General features: G+C 61.4%; 2 protein-coding genes across 2 annotated transcripts; one reads left to right on the top strand and one right to left on the bottom strand.

Moving 5' to 3' along the window:
• Positions 1-5: 5 nt before the first annotated feature.
• Positions 6-10,179, bottom strand: ANO8 (anoctamin 8). The gene is given in 19 exon segments (XM_029217270.1): positions 6-819; positions 1,619-2,294; positions 3,183-3,293; positions 3,375-3,506; positions 3,608-3,799; positions 4,047-4,649; positions 4,651-4,860; positions 5,587-5,661; positions 5,765-5,820; positions 5,946-6,072; positions 6,187-6,339; positions 6,669-6,830; positions 6,928-7,055; positions 7,139-7,255; positions 8,256-8,352; positions 8,433-8,571; positions 8,754-8,886; positions 9,013-9,123; positions 9,892-10,179. Coding segments are annotated over 19 exon segments (3,741 nt in total). The 5' UTR covers positions 9,998-10,179; the 3' UTR covers positions 6-406.
• A 1,581-nt stretch (positions 10,180-11,760) lies between these two features.
• On the top strand, positions 11,761-15,343 carry GTPBP3 (GTP binding protein 3, mitochondrial). Its single transcript, XM_029217517.1, has 9 exons — positions 11,761-11,847; positions 12,190-12,443; positions 12,553-12,639; positions 12,730-12,932; positions 13,104-13,176; positions 13,272-13,415; positions 13,797-13,962; positions 14,195-14,473; positions 14,647-15,343. Exons 1-9 carry the CDS (start codon positions 11,795-11,797, stop codon positions 14,870-14,872), a joined length of 1,485 nt encoding a protein of 494 aa, XP_029073350.1. The 5' UTR covers positions 11,761-11,794; the 3' UTR covers positions 14,873-15,343.
• Positions 15,344-18,038: the final 2,695 nt, after the last annotated feature.

The following is an 18,038-nucleotide window of genomic DNA, read 5'->3' as shown; positions in this document are numbered from 1 at the left end:
GGGGGGGGGGACCCACCCTAGGCCTGCCAGGCCCCCAAAGAGCTGGCCCCAACCTCGTCAGGGCCCCTTACGTCCCTTTTCCACAGCTCCGCCCTTCGGCACTGTTGAAATATACTTTTTATTGCATTTCTGCCGTTTTACAAAAATATGACAAAATAAATTAAAAACAAATAAATAATCGCCTATTCTGTGTGTGTTTTCTGTTGTTTTGGGGGGGTTTCCTTTCCTTTCCCCCCATCCTGGTCAAAAGGAAAACGGCAGATAGAGGGGCCCCAGGCCCCCAGCCCTGACCCAGGAGGGGGCAACCAATACTGGGATACACCGACAGCAGCGTTTTCTGGGTGGCGGTGCCGCCCCGTCCGTGATTGATATTGCATATGAAAACAGGAAGGCAGGGCGGGCGGAGCTAATGCCAGCCGCTGGGCCAGCACACGGCCTGGGGACTGGGACTGGGACTGGAGCTGGGGCTGGGCGACGGTGCCGGGGGCTCCGGGGGCTCGGAGGTGGGAGGCAGCGGCGGCGGTGGGAGGCTGTAGAAGCTGGCGTCCCCCGGCAGGACGCCAGCTGCCGGGGCGGGCAGGGGCCCGGCGAGGGCGCAGGGCGGACACTCGGCGGCGGCGGCGGCGGCGGCAGGGGCCTGGCGGGGGGCGGCGCCCTCGCCCCCGCAGCCCCACGGCCCGTCCCACTGCCAGCAGCCGGCGGGTGGCGTCGGGGGCCGGGGCAGCGGTGTTGGCGGCGGCGGCGGCGGCGGCGGCGGCGCAGGGCTCCGGCTGCGGCGGGTGCGGAGGGCTGGGGCGCCCACCGGGGCCGGCGCTGTCCCTGCGGAGGCGAGAGGGGCCGTTCCGGGGAGATGCCGGCCTGCCCGCGCTCCCTCCGGGCTTTCAGGCACATGGAGGGCCTTATTGCTTCTGATCAGTGACAAGGGGTGGGCTTCTTCGGGTGCATCCCCCGCCTCTGGGCACTGGGCCCCTCCCCGTCACGGAGAGAGGACGGTCTGAGGAAGTCCCTCTGACTTCTGACCTATATCCCTGGTGCTACAGCTGCCACCTCTTGGGCTCTCTGGGATGGGCTGCTGGACTCCGGGCTGGGACGGGGTGGGAGGGGCGGCAGTGAGGCCTGTGTGGCTCACTGTGGCTGCAGCCCTGAACTCCCTGGGTGGGCAGCCTGAGCTCCACCTCCCAGAAAGGCCACCTCGAACAGCTGGGCTACAGGGTGGGGACTTGCATAGAGGCCTGGGGGTCCAGTGCCCCCAGAGTGAGCTGGGTGTAGGGTCTCATGGGGGCAGGAGAGGCAGGACCAGGTGGTGAAGGGGCCTCCCTCATCTCTCCTGGCACTGGAGCATGGCAGGCCGTGCGAGGGGCACTGGGACGAGGGGCTTTGGCATCCCTCCCCAGGGGTGAGGAGGGTCAGGCACAGGGCTCCAGGCTCTCTGGGGTCCCGGAAAGACTGGGTAGGCTTTGATCAAGAGGCTCCATGTACCACATACCCAGGTCCCCAACCGGTACCGGGAGACTGGGCCTCCTCTGTCCCCTTCAGCCCCTCTCCCCAGGCCTGGACACCCCACCCCTATCCCCAAAGCCCGGCCCAGAGTCCCCACCCCCGAGTTAAAGCTTGTGACCTGAGCCTTCCTCTTCGGGCCGGGGTGTGTCCGGCTCCTCAGCTGCGGCCTCGTCTGCCGGCCCACTCCGCTGGGCTCGGCTACCACCACTGCCACCGCTGGGGGTCCCGTCCTGCCGGGCCTGCCCGCCCGCCCCGTTGGACCCGGCCTCAGCCCGGGCCCCGCCGAAGGGGAAGAGCTTGCTGGCGTGGAAGGCCTTGGGCGGCGAGTGGCTACGTTCTGGGTCCCGCCGGGTCTCGGGTGACTTGAGGAATTTGAAGCTGAGGAAGGCCGGCAGGCGGGTGTCACTGCCTGTGGGAGACGGGGCAGGGGGCGGCCGGGCAGTGAGGTTGGCCCCCGCGCCGGCCAGCGAGGATGCAGCCCCGGACGACAGGAACTTGCCCTGCAGTGGGATGATCTGCTTCAGCTTCATGACGTTGTTAGGTGCCAGCAGGGACCCCGGGCGCTTGGGCCGCTCCGGCCCATGGCCTCCTGCTGCCCCACTGCCCTTGGCCTTGGCCGAGGCCTTCTCTGGGGCAGCAGGGTCCAACCCGGAGCCCTCAGCCCGAGCTTCCTCCCGGCCACTGGCGTCGCGCTCCCTGCGGGCATGATGTTCTGCGTGGCGCTGGCGTTCCTCCTCCTCTCGCCTCCGCCGCTGCTGCTGCTGGTAGCGGTGCTGGGCCTGGCGCTCATGTCTCTGTGGGCAGAACGGGGCCATTATGGGGACACTGGGAAGAGCAGGCGGGCGAGCAGGCACCAAACCAGGCCCGGGCCCATGCCGGCGCTCTCCTGCGGAAGTTGGGAGAGATCCGAACGCTTCTTGGGTACCAGCTGCATCCCTGGACCCACCCTGGGGCTCTCTGCAGAAGTGGGGAGAGATCTAAACACTTATGGGGCACCAACTGCATCCCTGGACCCATGCCGGTGCTTTCTGAGGCCTGAAAAGAGAACGAACATTTACTGGCCACCGCCTCTGTCCCTGATCCCCTGCCAGACACCGTCTTAGGAATTGGGAGAGTGTAAACAAATATTGGGCCTCAGTGGTTCCCTGCTTTCTGGAGAACTGGTGAGACACAGAGCTGTGACTGCCCCATCCAGTGGCCGGTAGCCACACACGGCTTTGTCAATTTAAATAACTGCAAAGAAAAAGTCTGTTTCTCAGTGGCACCAGCCCCGTTTCAAGTGCTCGTTGGTCATCTGTAGTGAGGGGCTACATCGGCAGCACGGATATAGAACGTTTCCATCATCGTGGAGAGCTCCATCGGTTGGCGCCAGTGAGCTCCCTGGCCTTCTCTGCAGCTTTCTGAGGAATGCGGCAGAGGCTTGGGCTTCTAGGAAGCGTCAGCTGTGTCTCTGGCCCCCAACAGGGCAATGCTGGGCAAGCTGGTGGATGACAGTTCGTGAGTGCCAACCTGGTGCTGGATGCCACCAGGATCCCAGAGGGGACCGGGCCCCTTTGGAATGCTAATTATTACACCAGGCTCTTAACACCCACCCTCCTGCTAAGGACTGGACGGCCAGCCAGGCTAGGTGGAGAAGCCCCACGGAGCAGAGACGTAAAGCGCACTCACCCCAGCCCACATACCTTGAAGGCCTCCCGGCGCTGGTACTCCAGCTTGGCCATCTCCTCAGCCACCCAGCCTGGGATGTCGGGGATGGCCACGTGGATGAGGTACTTGAGAAGCAGAGCGAAGTGCTGAGATGACAGAGGAGGAGGCTGTAGGCATGGGGACACCCACCCGCCGCCTGGCTCCCCCAACCCGGCCGCCAGCCCCACCTCAAGCACCACCACGGAGACGATGGCCGCCTCGGGGCTGAGCCAGGGGAAGAGGCGCTGCAGCTGCCCACACTGGCCAATTAGATAGCAGTTGACTACGATTGCCAGGACGCCCATGACCTCCATCACCTTCTGCAGGGGGACAGGCGGGCTCAGGGGGTGCGCAGCCACCCTCCCCAGCACCCGCTCCTCCTTGGTGCACCCCGGCTCGGGGCCCTCAGCCCTCCCCCCACCTGCCACTGGCCAATGCTCTCCACCCGCTGCCCAAAGGGCCGCTGCAGCCCCGTGCACAGCTTGAGGGCGTCACTGCGGATCTCGATGAGGTTGTTGATGAGGGCGCAGAGGGCAGCCAGGGGGAAGGCAGACGAGAAGAGCACGACGTAGCCAAACTGCACAAACATCTCCTGGTAGTCCTGGAACGTGTCCTGTGGGCGGGCACCTGGGTGGGGCCTAGGGCTCTCCCTCCGCCCAGGACACCTCCTCCCCCGGACCACCTTCCTCTCCTCAAGCCCACCCCCCAGATTATTCTGCATGGACCCAGAGCTCCCCCTCGGGCAGGTTCCTGACCACATGAAGGGTCTCGTTATTCCCTCCCATCACCCCCAGGCCCTCCACCTCACTGCGCTGCGCCCCTCGGAGGGCCCGGCCCCTGCCCTCAGGCGCCCTCCTCACCTCGTATTTCTTCATACAGCTCTCGAGCTCAGCCTGGGTGAGCTGGGCTGAGTGTTCCTCCTCGGGTGGGTCGATCCAAGATGACCGGTTCTGCCGCCGCTGCTTCCGGGCTGAGTCACCCAAGCCCGGCTCTGGGTCTGGGCCCCCATCGGGGCCCTGGTCGCGGCCCTCACCTCTGGCCCGGCGGAGCAGGACAGCCGGGGGCTCCCGTTCAGGGCTGCTGGGAGCCCCCTCGGCCTCATCGTCCTCCTCGGCCAGCGTGAACACGCCAGCTTCCAGCCCCTTCTCCACCATGGTGGGGCTCCCCTCCTCCAGGAGGGCCTCCGGGCTTGGGCCCAGCCGCCGCCGCCCAGCCCCCCGCTCAGCAAAGCTGACCTTCTTCAGCCGAAGCCCGCAGTCCAGGAGGCCGCCCTCCTCGCCTTCCTCCTCCTCGTCTTCCTCCTCTTCGTCCTCCTCCTCCTCCTCGTCCTCCTCCTCCTCCCTGCCCCCCCCCGGCCCGTCCCCCACCTCCCCCCCTTCCCCCGCTGGCCGACTCTCCATGGTGGCCTCCTCCTCCTCCTCAGGTGCCCCGCAGGCCCCACTGAGACACCTGCGGCCCCCCCCCACCGCTGCTGCCACCGACACCCTCTTCAGCCTGGGCTTCGAGGTGGCGTGCAGGGCGCCGGAGGCTCAGTAGGCCAAGCAGGGCACGGGCCAGCTCCCAGGCAGCCCGCAGGCCAATCTCGCCACGGCCCAGCCGCCGGTACAGGTGCGGCTGCAAGACCTCTCGAACATTCTGGAGGAACTGGCGGGTGATCAGCAGAGTGGCCAGCATCTGGGGGCAGGAAGGGGGTGGAGAGAGGCCACGTGGGGGGCGGGCGGGGCTCTGGGCACCGGGACAGGCTGCGGGGACTGGGCACCCGCCCTCCCGAAACACGCTTCCAGACACACCCTGAACCCAATTTGGATGTCCCTGGACACGGAGGCAACCCCAAATCGCAGCTGGGCAGGTCACAGCGCTCCTAGCCAATCTCCTGGGCAGGCCATGGCTTCCCTGCTTGCAGCACCGCCCAGGAGCTCACTCAGCTGGTGGCCAGGGCCTCCGGGGGCTCCTGCCACCTGCACCCCGTCAGCAGAAGCCCATCCCCTCAGAGCATGCACCCTCGGCTTGGTGTGAGGCCCCCAGCATAGCCACGTTGCCCACCCCGGCGAAGCCCCGAGGGCTCGCCACCTGCCAGTACTTTGGCCCGGGCCATGAGCAGGAGGCCCCGGAGGGAGAGGAGGAGAAGGCAGAACCGCAGGGCCGCGAGCGGGACCAGCACCGCCCAAAGCTGCCGCTCGAGGCTCTGGGACAGGGACAGGACGATCAGGAGCTGTGGAGGGACCGACGGACAGGTGGACATACAGATGGGGGGGCGACAGGTAGAGAGAGGACACACAGACGGACAGAGAGAAGGATGGAGGAGGGGGGGAGGGGCTGGAGAGCCCATGGACCCGTTGGGCCAGGTCTGGCCCCCCCACTGGCTGCCATGGGGGGCACTGCTTCAGGCCGGGGTCTTACCTCTTTCAGGCGCTCCATGTCCTTGAGGTAGAAGCCAATGTAGAAGAGGCTCAGGTATGAGTTGACGAATTGGAACTGTGGGAAGCAGGCAGGTGGGTGGTCACCCTGCCACCTCTGTCCCCAGGAGCTCCCGTGTATCCCCTGCAGAACCCCTGCCTGCCTGCTGGCCACCACTCACCAGGACAACCTTGATGATGAGGTGTTTCTCATAGGCGCTCTCCAGCCGGTAGTTCTCTGGGGGCCAAGGAGGCGAGTGAGGGGGTGGCCCAGACCGTCATGGGCGGCAGGCACACCCCGCAGGGAGGCGGGGCCCTTCCTCCTGGGGGGTGGGCAGTGGGACCTCCCCTTGCAGGGCATACCCATGTCATTGAGCCAGACGGCCAGCTTCTTGTAGCCCTCGGCGCTTGCACTGACCAGCAGGGCCAGCATGACTTTGGGCAGGAAGCGGGCGAGACGGGGCAGCCCCTTCACACTCAGCACCAGCTCCTGCAGGGGCAGGGCGTTCACAGGTCACCCCGGCAGCTGGGCTCAGCTCACAGCACACCTGGACAGGTGGCCGCCAGGTCGGGGCCAAGGCCAGGGCTAGGGGCTGGAGGTCACCTGCAGCTGGAAGCAGCCGAGCATGAGCAGGAACACACAGGCCAGGCAGGTGAGGCACAAGGGGAGACTCACAAGCAGCTGGAAAAGCAGCCGCTTCCAGGGCGGGTAGTAGAACTCCTCGGCCCGAGTCACGGGGCTGATGCGCCGCACGCCCTGGCAGAGGGTGGGGGCCCGGCCCAACGTGAGATCAGAGGGGCTGCCTCTGGCCTGCACCCTTCCCGACCCTTCGACCTCAGTGTCTCTTTGTCATGCTCTGCTACTGCGGTACCCCCGCCTAATGCACCCTTCCCAGCCCCTCAAAGCCAATTTCCCACCCCTCTCCCTTTGGGCATGGAGAGTCCCCCACTTGGCATACCATCTCGGACGCTGCAGCCCTACTTCACCCCTCCCTTTGTTCTTGCAATGCTCCTCGCCCAGTGTATTTTTTCTTTTTTTTTAACCCCATTCTCAAAGTCCCTGAACTCAGATCCCCCCTGACTGACCCTGAACTGGGGCCGTGGCTCCTCCACAGCTTCCCCGGGTGAGTCCAGCGTCCCCCACTTGTAGGCCAGCTCTGCTCCCCTCCGTTTCCACTCCTCCAAGAAGAGTGTTGACCAGACCACGTTGAAGAGGGCAAAGACCACGCAGGATACATCCCGGCTTGTCTGGGGGTGGCAGAGGAGGGCTGAAATGTTGGCTGGCCCAGTCCAGGGAGGAAGGTGTCTTGGGTGTCCCAGCCCCTGTGCAGTCCACACCCGGCACCTGATCAGCCTCTGTGAATGTGTACAGGACAGAGCCGAAGACCGCCGGGTACACCATCGCCGATGTGTAGAAACCCAGCCAGGCGAAGTACATGGCAATCTTCACGCCAAAGTAGTCGCAGATCTCATCTGCCAGGGACAGGGGTGTCCCAGTCAGCCCTGACTGTCTCCTGGGACCCCACCCCCACCCCCTCCCCCTGGCCGGACCACACCTAGAGGCTGGTTTTCACACACAGCCTGCACCCATGACTTCATGAGGCGGTTCAGGATGCGCTGCTCGTGGACTGGGAACACCTGCTGGATGATCCCGCGGGCCGCCAGTTCAGGGACTGTTGGGGGACAAGAACCCTTCTGCCTGTGCTGGGCCTGGCCAGCCCCCCTCGGCTGAAACCCAAGTCATAGCTTTTTGCCTGCTCTTAAACTCGCAGAGGCTCTTCCCAGGAGAGGAGTTCTTGGTGGAAGGAATATCCGGTTCTTCCTCAAAATTTGGGAGGTGCAGGGGAAGGAGGGGAAGGGTGCAGGAAACCTGAGAAGGTGGGAGCCCAGTGGGGAATCACTTTTTTTTTTTTTTTTTGGCCACACCGCACGGCTTGCGGGATCTTAGTTCCCCGACCAGGGATCGAACCCGGGCTCCCTGCAGTGGAAGTGTGGAGTCCTAACCACTGGACCACCAGGGAATTTCCCTGAACCACTTTTTTTTTTTTTTTTTTTTTGCGGTATGCGGGCCTCTCACTGTTGTGGCCTCTCCCGTCGCGGAGCACAGGCTCCGGACGCGCAGGCTCAGAGGCCATGGCTCACGGGCCTAGCTGCTCCGCGGCATGTGGGATCTTCCTGGACCGGGGCACGAACCCGTGTGCCCTGCATCGCCAGGCGGACTCTCAACCACTGCGCCACCAGGGAAGCCCTGAACCACTTTTTTAAATAGAGCTATTTGGCCTCAGCTCATTGCTCCAAATGTCTGAGGAATGGTGCAAAGCTGGCATTAGAAGGTGAACTTGCAGCGGCTCGTTTCCTGGAGGGGAAACTGAGGCCCAGGGCTGCACCACACAGTACGCGGAGTGCTGTCCATGGTCCTGCCCCTACCTTATCCCAGACCCAGAGAAGGATTTCTCCCGGACCTGCCTCCGAGGGGACAAGCCCCACCCCTTTGCTGAGGCCACGCCCCTTCAGCTCATTGATTGATCTCCAGGCCCCGCCCAACTCTTCAGTAGCCCCTGATTGGTTGCATCTAGGCCTCACCTTCCTAACCCTCCTACTTTGATAGCTGTCCTCTAAGAGCCCCAGCCAACTCCCCACATATGATTGGAAGGTTGGGACCGCCTCACTCACTGATTGGCTGGTCCTCCAGAAAGCGCACATTGTGCAGTGCCTCTCCCTGCTTGGCACGGAGGTTCTGCAGCCAGAAGCGGATGATGCTCTGGCGCTCCTGCAGGGGACAGGGCGTGAGCACAGGGAGCAGCCGCCCACGGGCTAAGAATGTGCGCTGGGGGCCAGAGCCGGCCGCACCTGGGAGGTGAAGAAGCGCAGCTCACTCTCCACATTCTCGTAGATGAAGTCCTCCTCGCAGGAGAAGCCGCGGGTGCCCCCGCCAAACTCAGTCTTCACTGCTTTGCGCAGGCCCAGCTCGTCGGCCCCTCTGAGTAGGCTGCAGGAAGGGCAGGGGAGGTGGGATCAAGGGGAGACCCTGGCTCACCATCCTGGAACTAGGGATGGTGTACCTGGTGGCCGTCAGGGACAAATGCGGGGTGGCTGGACCTCGCAGTTGGTGCATGGAAGGGCGGGGAGCTGAGTGGCAGGGCCAGCGAGAGGCCAGGGACAGGGACTCGCCTCTCATACGTGGCGGTGACGAAGAAGGCGTAGGCACGCGTGTGGCGATGGTGGCGGACTTGCACGATGAGCTCGGGGATGCCCACGCGGATGTGGTTCAGCAGCCATAGCAGCGTGTGGTCATCGGTCGTGTCTGCCAAGGGGCACAGGGACCGATAGCCCTTGCCATGGGTGGTCTAAGGCCTCCTGCAGACTCCTACTCAGGGGAGCCCAGCTCAAGGGAGCTCACTCTGGACCCTGGGGGGATGGACACAGGTACCTGGGAAGGTCATCAACACGTCGCAGTTCTCCGTGGGCACCGTCTTCATCCATGCCTTGTGGGACACCAGGTACCGACCCACCTGCAGGAGCCGCTTCCCAAAAAGTTTATCTGGGGAGCAGGCAGGGCAGGCTGGGGTCAGGCCATTCCCGGATCAGAACCCTGGCCTCCAGTCTTGGTCCCTCCAGCCCTTGCCCCCGATCACACACTTGCCAGGGCTCCTCGGCTCTCAGCTTGGCATTCAAGGCCCTGCGAGTTCTGGCCTTGGGTTGTTTCCTTCCCTCCACGTCCTTGCACCAGCCAGGCCCTTCTCCAGGAATGCCCTTCCCCCAGGTCCTCCGTTACAAATCTTACTCATTCTCGAGGCCCAGCTCCGCCTCCAAAACCACAATCGATGGGGCGCTCACTAGCAGATCTGAGCGCCTCACCACATTATGTCAGTGCGTCCTCATAGCTGGGCGCGGTTCTTACCCCCATTTCACAGGCGAGGAAACTGAGGCCCAGAGCATTTAAGTCACGCGCCCAAGGTCACACAGTCGAGCAGGGATTCGAACCCAGGACTGTACGATTCTGTAGCCTCTGTGGAGAGGCTCTCTCAAGCGCATCACTGCTCGGCAGCGATCCGGTAGCCCAAGGGGTGACTGGGCTCAGCCCCGGGCTGGGGTTCTAGGAGGGGCGTGTCGGTGTCTCTGCGCTGGGAGCCCCCACCCGCAGCACCGTCCCAGCCGCGCCCGCCCGGCCGCAGGCGCTGTGCCGGAGGAGCGGGCCCCTCGACTGGACTCCAGACCGGGACCGCTGACTCCAATCCCCTCCCCGTACAGCCGCCGCGAACACCCCAGGCACCTGCCACTCTGTCAGATCCAGGCGCTGCACACATACCCAGAACTCCGGACGCCGGGGCTGCAGGCTCGCCGTCCGGCGGGGGCCTCTTGCCACGCTCACCCTCCAGGGACGTGCCCCCGGCGCCGGAGGCAGTTTCGGCCATTGCGAGGGCAGGGCAGGTCAGGGGCTGCGGGCGGCTCAGGCGCTGGGGGACCGCGGGCTCATGGGGCGGGTGCAGCCACGGAGAGCGCCAGAGGAGGAGACAAAGGCCGCGCCCGCCCGCGCCGGCTGCCGTCCCCGCGTGCCCGAGCGCTGCTTCTCGTCCCCGCCCGCGCCGAACCTCGATTCTCCTTCCCGGCCCCTGACATGTCTTTCTCTGGTTCTCGACTCCGCCCGTGTTGTTTTCTGGGTTTCGTTCTTGCCCGCCCACCTCGCTCTCTGGTGCTCGTTCCCGCCCGCACCGAACGTGCGTTCTCTTCCCGGTCCCCGCCCGCCCCGGGCCTGGATTCTCCGCCTCGGAGCCTTAGTTTCGCTATCGGTTTGGAATCTGAGATGCAGGTCCTGCCTTATGACCTTAGCACATGCTGCTTAGCTACCTAGGTCACTCTTCACGCCCTCTTTGTCCAGTTAACCCCTGCACCCTTCAGGATGTAACGTCCTCAGGGAGGACCCGATAGAATTATCAAGTTTAGCAAATAAAAATACAGTCCTCCTAGTTAAATGTGAATTTCAGATAAATGAATAAATTTTTAGTATATCCCAAATATTGCATGGAACATAGTTATACTAAAACGTTACTCCTCGTTTATCTGAAATCTACATTTAACTGGGTGCCCTGTATTTTGCCTGTCACCCGGACCCCCGACCATCCTGTGTAGCCTCCTCCGTTAGACTGACAGGCCAGCGAGGGCAGGGACCCAGACTGATTCTTAGTGGTCACACGGTAGGCGTTTGATGTATACTTTTGACAGATGGAACAACTCGGAGACTGCGAATGTCATCATTCGCCCGTCTTTTACAAATGAAAAAACTGAGCAGGGCGAGGCGTGAGGTCATTAGAACTGTGTCCTGTTCCCGTCTTCCCGAAGTACAGGCGGGCTGCCCGCTCTCTCCGTCCAAGAACCAGAAAATTAGCCGCGAGAAAACACCCCCGGAGACCCCGCCCATCTGGTGCCTGGAATTCCACCATCTGCGCTTTATTTCGCGAGCCGGCGCTGTCCTGGGTTAACCTGAAAGTAATCTTTGAGACTCCCCTCTCTGGCTTCCGGGGAGCCAGAGACAGACCGGACACTCAACTCTGCAGGAGCAGACCTGGGCCAGAGTAGCCCAGAAGGGAAAGAAGACTGTGCTGGGGGTCCTTGGGAGGTTTCCTGGCGGAGGGGGACCTTGGAGCTAGGCACTGAGGCAGAGTTTGTCAAATGAAGAAGGGTATCCGAGGCCGAGGGTACGGCGGGAGGGAAAGATGGGGAGGGGCGAGAAACTGTAGAGTTACGAGGAAACAAGTAGAAGTCTTCCCAGAAATTTTGACAAGATTTTCCCAGAGCCAATGCGTAGGTCCCCCGGAACTCATCACTCCCGCCACTGAGATGCTCTTGCTTCGACTCAAACACTCGCCTCTATAATTCCCACTGCTCTATGCCAAGCCCTGTCCTTACTTCCACCTATCACTTCCGGTGTCTAGGATCCCGGCCGCTCTAGGATCCTAAAAATTCTGTCTAATGTTGCCGGTGGAACACCCTTTCACTGCACCCCGGCGTGCGAGCCCCCTGCCTCTTTCCCTGGCATCAGCCAGTAGAAGCGAAGATCTTCAGTGGGTGGGCGGTACGTCTTCTAAGGGGCCCAATGGTAATCGAGAATCGTTGAGCGCTTTACCAGTCGTGCCGCGGAGTGGGCGGGGCTTCCTGCCTGGACTTGCAGACTCCCGGGCTGGGTGAGCAGGCGTGTCGCTGGTTGCGAATCCATGTGGCGGGGGCTGTGGACCCTGGTAGCCCGGGCGGCACGTGGGCCTCGCAGGTGGGGCGACCTGGGGAAGGGGTGTGACAGCGTAGGGCGCTACTTGGGCCCCAAACCCTCTCCCTGGGATCTGGGGGCGCAGTTCCCTGCGGCAGAACCACCTTTCCCCTTCTTCCAAGCCCCAATCTGTCCATCCCCCTGCCGCAGAGCCCACATCTGGGTCAACTTCTGCTCTCAGAGATCTCAATCCAGTCATCTTCCGGCCTCAGACCCTCCAGTCTGTCCAACCCCCAGCCGCAGAACTTCCACTTGGGTCAGCTCCCGACCATCGAGCCCACTATCCACCTGTCACTCTGACGGCAGAACTTCTCAGATGCACTGACTGACTCTCCTCCTCTCCAGTCCCAGACCGTGCACGCGCCAGGGCAGTGGCGCCCCGGCCCCCGGTTCCGGAGCCACTGTCTTCGCGCTGAGCTCCGGCCAAGGCCGCTGCGGCATCGCGGTGATCCGAACCAGCGGCCCCGCCAGCGGCCAGGCCCTCCGGAGCCTCACGGCCCCCCGGGACTTACCCCCGGCGCGCAAAGCCTGCCTGCGCCTGCTCAGCGACCCCCGCTCTGGGGAGCCTTTGGACCGCGCGCTGGTGCTTTGGTTCCCGGGTGAGGGGCTCCAGATCCAGAACCGCATGTAGCTCCGATGACCCAGCTTCCTCCTTCCAGGCGTTGCCCAGGCTGTATCCTCCTGACACCTATCTCCTCAACATACTAGGTCCCCAGAGTTTCACGGGTGAGGATTGCGCGGAGTTCCACGTGCATGGAGGCCCGGCTGTGGTGAGTGGTGTCCTGCAGGCCCTGGGTGAGTCTGCAGCCTTGGGTTTGAGGTATGGCTATGTCGGTGGGCCTAGGTAGGGGCCAGGGGGGCTCAGGACCCTGGACCTTCCCGTAGGCAGTGTGCCAGGGCTGCGGCCTGCGGAGGCAGGCGAGTTCACCAGGAGGGCGTTCGCTCACGGGAAGCTGAGCCTGACCGAGGTGGAGGGGCTGGCGGATCTGATCCGTGCAGAAACAGAGGCACAGCGGCGACAGGCCCTGAGGCAGCTAGATGGGGAGCTGAGCCATCTCTGCCGCGGCTGGGCCGAGACCCTCACTAAGGCAAGTACACCATTCGCTCATACCTTGCCTCAGAGACCCTACCTAACCATCTCCTATATTAGCGCTTCCTGTCTATAAGCCTCCAGTCTGACCCCTTATGTCGGGCTGGACCTGGGCATATTGAGGGGTAGGTTTCTGTGTGATCACACTATCCACCCCTCCCTCCCTCAGGCTCTGGCCCACGTGGAGGCCTATATTGATTTTGGTGAGGATGACAACCTGGAAGAGGGCATCCTGGATCGAGGTGGGTCTGCCTGCCTGGAGGGGTGGGAGGTGGGGACATTTGGCATCTCAGCCCCCCGAGGCCTCCTTACTCCCTCTCCTTTCCTCCATCCACAGCTGACAGTGAAGTGCGGGAGCTGGAGGTGGCACTGGGCGCACATCTTCGAGATGCCAGGCGCGGACAGAGGCTCCGCTCAGGGGCTCATGTAGTGGTTGCGGGACCTCCCAACGCCGGCAAGAGCAGCCTAGTGAACCTGCTCAGTGCGTGGTCAGGGGGCGGGGCCCAGGGCAGGGGGCTAGGAGCGGGCGGGGTGGGGGTGGGTGGCTACCGAGCTTTCAGGGATGGGGAAGGGGCCAGGGAGGTCGAAGAAAAGGTCCAGCCCGGGGCTTCCCTGGTGGCGCAGTGGTTGAGAGTGGCCGATGCAGGGGACGCGGGTTCGTGCCCCGGTCCGGGAGGATGCCACATGCCGCGGAGCGGCTGGGCCCGTGAGCCATGGCCGCTGAGCCTGCGCGTCCGGAGCCTGTGCTCTGCAACGGGAGAGGCCAAGGCAGTGAAAAAGGTCCAGCCCGGGGGTGGGTGGAGCCTTGGGGGAGGGGCTCCCTCATCTCCATTCCTCCCCCTTCCTCTGACCCCACCCCCAGGCCGGAAGCCTGTGTCCATCGTATCCCCGGAGCCCGGGACCACCCGAGATGTGCTGGAGACCCCCGTGGACCTGGCCGGGTTCCCGGCGCTGCTGAGCGACACGGCGGGGTTGCGGGAGGGCGTGGGGCCTGTGGAGCAGGAGGGCGTGCGGCGCGCCCAAAAAAGGTGGGCAGGCAGGGCGGTGGGAGGGGGAAACGGGGCCCTTCCTCTGCTGTTTCAACCGGTTGCATTTATTTTTCATTCTTCCTTAATGAGGAAAGGCTACTAAGCCCCATTAAGTGGGGACCCAGCTATCTGGGGAGGGCAGCTTTTTAAGTTCGGCCTCTGCCCCTGCCCCTGCCCAGTGCTCCTAATTGCTCAACTCTGAGGTCCACGCTCCGTTTTCCCGCTTCCCCAGGCTGGAGCAGGCTGACCTCATCCTGGCCGTGCTGGATGCTTCTGACCTGGCCTCTCCGTCCAGCTGCAACTTCCTGGACACCGCTGTCATCCCTGCGGGAGCCGGGAGCCCAAATGGGCGCAGCCAGCGCCTCCTGCTGGTGCTGAATAAGTCGGACCTGCTGCCAGCTGGGGGCCCAGATCCCAGTGCTGACCTGCCCCCTTACCTGTTGCTGTCCTGCCTGACTGGCGAGGGGCTGGATGGCCTCCTGGAAGCGCTGAGGAAGGAGCTGGCTGCATTGTGAGCCCCCCTTGCCCGCTGGGCAACCTCCCTCTGTTCAAGTTCAGGGGCTGAGCCACTGGCTTTGGGCACGAACCTACCCTGCCAGCTCAGTTTTTGTATCTAAAAAATGGGTATGATTATCCCTCACCCCTTTGAATGTTGAGAGAGACCCCATCCTTTGTCCCTTCCAGGTGTGGGGACCCATCCACAGGCCCACCACTTCTGACACGGGCGAGGCACCAGCATCACCTCCAGGGCTGCCTGGATGCCCTTGGCCACTACAAGCAGGCGAAAGACTTAGCCCTGGCGGCCGAAGCACTTCGGGTCGCCCGAGGGCACCTGACCCGCATCACCGGCGGAGGGGGCACCGAGGAGATCCTGGATATCATCTTCCAAGACTTCTGCGTGGGCAAGTGAGGGGGCGGCCAAAGCTCAGACCCAGGCTGGGTGGACACCCAGAAGCCTTGAGGCATCTGGGAACAGCTTAGGCCAAGTGTGAGTCTCAGCCCCTATAGGGGAAGAACTTGACCCCAAACGGTGAAGCCTCTGTTGCTGGTTGTGACCAAGCCACAGCTGTCCAGATTCCCTAGCAGGGACTTGCTGGGGGTTCAGGCCCAGGAGTGGGGCTGAATGGAGGTCTCTTTTGACACCTGATAATGGGGAACTAGGAGTGGAGCGTTGGGCTGGAGGTCAGAGGGTCTCAGGGGTCTTTGTTTCATAGTTTTTAACTTATTTTGCATATACCAAAGGAATGTAAAAAACTCAGGTGATCCGGAAACATTTAAACACCCCCTCGCTGGGGTCACAGCTTAACTTGTATACTTCCAGAACTTTCTCTGCATGTTTGCATACTTGGGACTACACCTATAAAGTATGTTGTATCTTGTATTTTGTACACAAATTGGTGTTTATTGCTCTGCAAGCGGTCATTCCTTTTTGTAGTATTAATCTTGCAACTTTGCTTTTTGTTTTTTAATTTTAACTTTTATTTTATTTAATTCTTTTATAAGTTTATTTATTTATATTTTTGGCTACATTGGGTCTTCGTTGCTGCACGCAGGCTTTCTCTAGTTGCGGCAAGCAGGGGCTACTCTTCGTTGTGGTGCACGGGCTTCTCATTGTGGTGGCTTCTCTTGTTGCGGAGCATGGGCTCTAGGCGCGCAGGCTTCAGTAGTTGTGGCGCGCAGGCTCTAGAGCACAGGCTCAGTAGTTGTGGCGCATGGGCTTAGTTGCTCCGCGGCATGTGGGCTCTTCCCAGAGTAGGGCTTGAACCCGTGTCCCCTGCATTGGCAGGCGGATTCTTAACCACTGCGCCACCAGGGAAGCCCTTAATTTTTATTTATTTATTTATGTATTTATTTATTTTCTTTTTGGCTGTGCCACGTGGCAGGTGGGGTCTTAGTTCCCCGACCAGGGATCGAACCCGCGCCCCCTGCAGTCTTAACCACCGGACTGCCAGGGAAGTCCCGAAACTTTGCTTCTTTTATCTTCAAAGTGACTTGCAAAATCCCTACTTCCTTTTCGTGCTTAGTCATTCATTCAGTGATTCATTCACTCATTCAGTGAATATTTATCCAGCACCTAGTATGTGTTAGAATTGTACACATCATTTGATGGGATCTTCATAACAGCACAATGCAGCGGGTATTTTGTTACAGTTTTATAGGTGAGGAAACAGGTTCAGAGAAGTAGTTAGTTGCTGGAGGTCCCCAGCTTTGGGATTTGCACATAGGTCTGTTCAAGTTCAATTTGAGTTCACTGCAGGCCTTCTGGGCAACAGGCCGTGTGTAGGGGGCTGGGATCATTGAGGGGAATAAGCAGACATAAATCCTGCCCTTGTTAAAGAAGAGACACAGCTCCTTTTGGTGAGGCCTGATGGCTGCTGGGCAAACTTACAATGAGGAGACCTGACCTGGTCAGGGGTGGACGTAAGGGCAGGCTGCCCTGCAGAGGTGGCATCTGCACCGACATCTGAAAGGTGAGAAGAAGGAAACCAGATGGGAGAGGCTAGCAAGAGCATCCCAGGTGGAGGGCACGGCACGTGCAAAGGCCCTGAGGTGGGAGCATCACGGTGTGTTCGAGGGACAGCAAGGTGGCTAGTGTGGCTGGAAGTAGAGTGATGAGGGCTAGAGAGGAGGGAGAAGAGGTCCAGGAGGAGAGGAAGATCCTGATAGCGAGGCCTTTGATTCCAAGACTTATGGGTGACCTGATGTGGCGGTGATGAACCAGCAGGGGGCGCTTTGCTCTAACAAAGAAGGTGTCTGGCAGTCCTCCAGGGAAGCTCCAGGCCCCTAAGGTCCCAGAGATCCAGGCTTCCACACCCACCTGGTGGCATATGAATGGTTAACTCCCCTTTTGCCAGAGGTGGACATGGAGTCTCAAATAGGGTCAGGATCTTTTCCAGAATCAGAAAAAAATCACCTCCAGTAGTTGAAGATACAAACTCCGGTTTCAGGGGACACATGAGCAGAGGCTGGGAGGTGTCCAGGACCCACCACCCAGCTAAAGGGACCTCCGACCCCGTTTCTTCATGACTTCATTGCAATATGTCACAGTCTGTTGATTTGTCTGCTTGTTCGACAGCTGCTGCCCCCCAACCCCCACCATGAAAGGCTTCTGGAGGGAAAGGGTCACTCCATGAGTTTAGTGCATGGATATTACTATTATGTCCATTTTGCAGAAAGACAAGAAGAAGCAACAATGTGGGTCTAGAAGAGGTGGGTGCCCAGATGTCCTCTGTGTGGGCAGGGCCTGGAGGGCTCCCAGGAGGGGTGAGTGGGGTCTGGGTGGGGGAGATGCTTTTGGGGAAGGATGCCTGGGCCCTGGCACACAGCTGGACTGAGGTCCTTGGCTACGGTCCCTTTTTTCCAAGAAGGGAGAGGCGGTTTGTGGGAAGCAGCCATGGGGGTTATTTATAGAGGTCACAGGAAGTCCCCAAAGAGTCAGAACCTCACCCAGCGGCTGGACCACAGGGTCTGCCAATTACTCCCTGACTGGTACTCAGCCCCTACCTGGCTCCCCGGGGGGATGGAGATGGGGAGGACACCAGCGTGGAGAAGTCAGAGCTACAGGATCAGGGCTGGGAAGAGGGAAGGATGGGGCCCAAGAGGTACCCAGAGGGAGCAAGAACTATGCCTGGGGCATCTAGGGGGGCTGCCTGGAGGAGAGATCTCTAGGGCTGGGCCTTGGGGGAAGAAGAATTTGCAGGCAAGAAAAAGGCATTCTAGTCTGAGGGCACAACACAAAAGTCACTGAGGAGTCAAAGAGTCAAAGGTCCAGGACAGCTGGAGGCAAAGGCGGTATTGTGTGTGAGGAGGGAGGGCACAAGAGAGCTGAGGAACTGGGCTTTGTTCCCAGGGTGATGAGGAGCCATGGAGGTATGTGAGCGGGAGAGGCACGTGGTCAGATCCCATGACGAATAGATCGGGCGTGGGGGCTGATTAGAAGGATGACATTGGGACGCTCTGAATGGGAGAGACCGACCAAGAATCAGAGACCTGCGCCCATGGGTCCAGAGAGTTAAGGAAGATGATGGTTATTATTCTGGACGCACCGCACTGCTTGCGGGATCTTAGTTCCCCGA

The sequence above is a fragment of the Monodon monoceros genome, unplaced genomic scaffold (genome assembly GCF_005190385.1).
Source record: "Monodon monoceros isolate NGI ecotype Baffin Bay Population unplaced genomic scaffold, NGI_Narwhal_1 Super_Scaffold_12, whole genome shotgun sequence".
NCBI lineage: Eukaryota > Metazoa > Chordata > Mammalia > Artiodactyla > Monodontidae > Monodon > Monodon monoceros.
This window is presented reverse-complemented; position numbering and strand designations above follow the sequence as displayed.

What these genes read in the sequence shown, in the direction of transcription:
- GTPBP3 (XM_029217517.1), top strand. Translation starts at nt 11,795, where the DNA reads ATGTGGCGGGGGCTGTGGACCCTGGTAGCCCGGGCGGCACGTGGGCCT. An exon ending in GCTGGTGCTTTGGTTCCCGG is followed by an intron (nt 12,444 to 12,552) that starts GTGAGGGGCTCC and finishes TCAACATACTAG; the next exon opens with GTCCCCAGAGTTTCACGGGT. An exon ending in TGGTGTCCTGCAGGCCCTGG is followed by an intron (nt 12,640 to 12,729) that starts GTGAGTCTGCAG and finishes ACCTTCCCGTAG; the next exon opens with GCAGTGTGCCAGGGCTGCGG.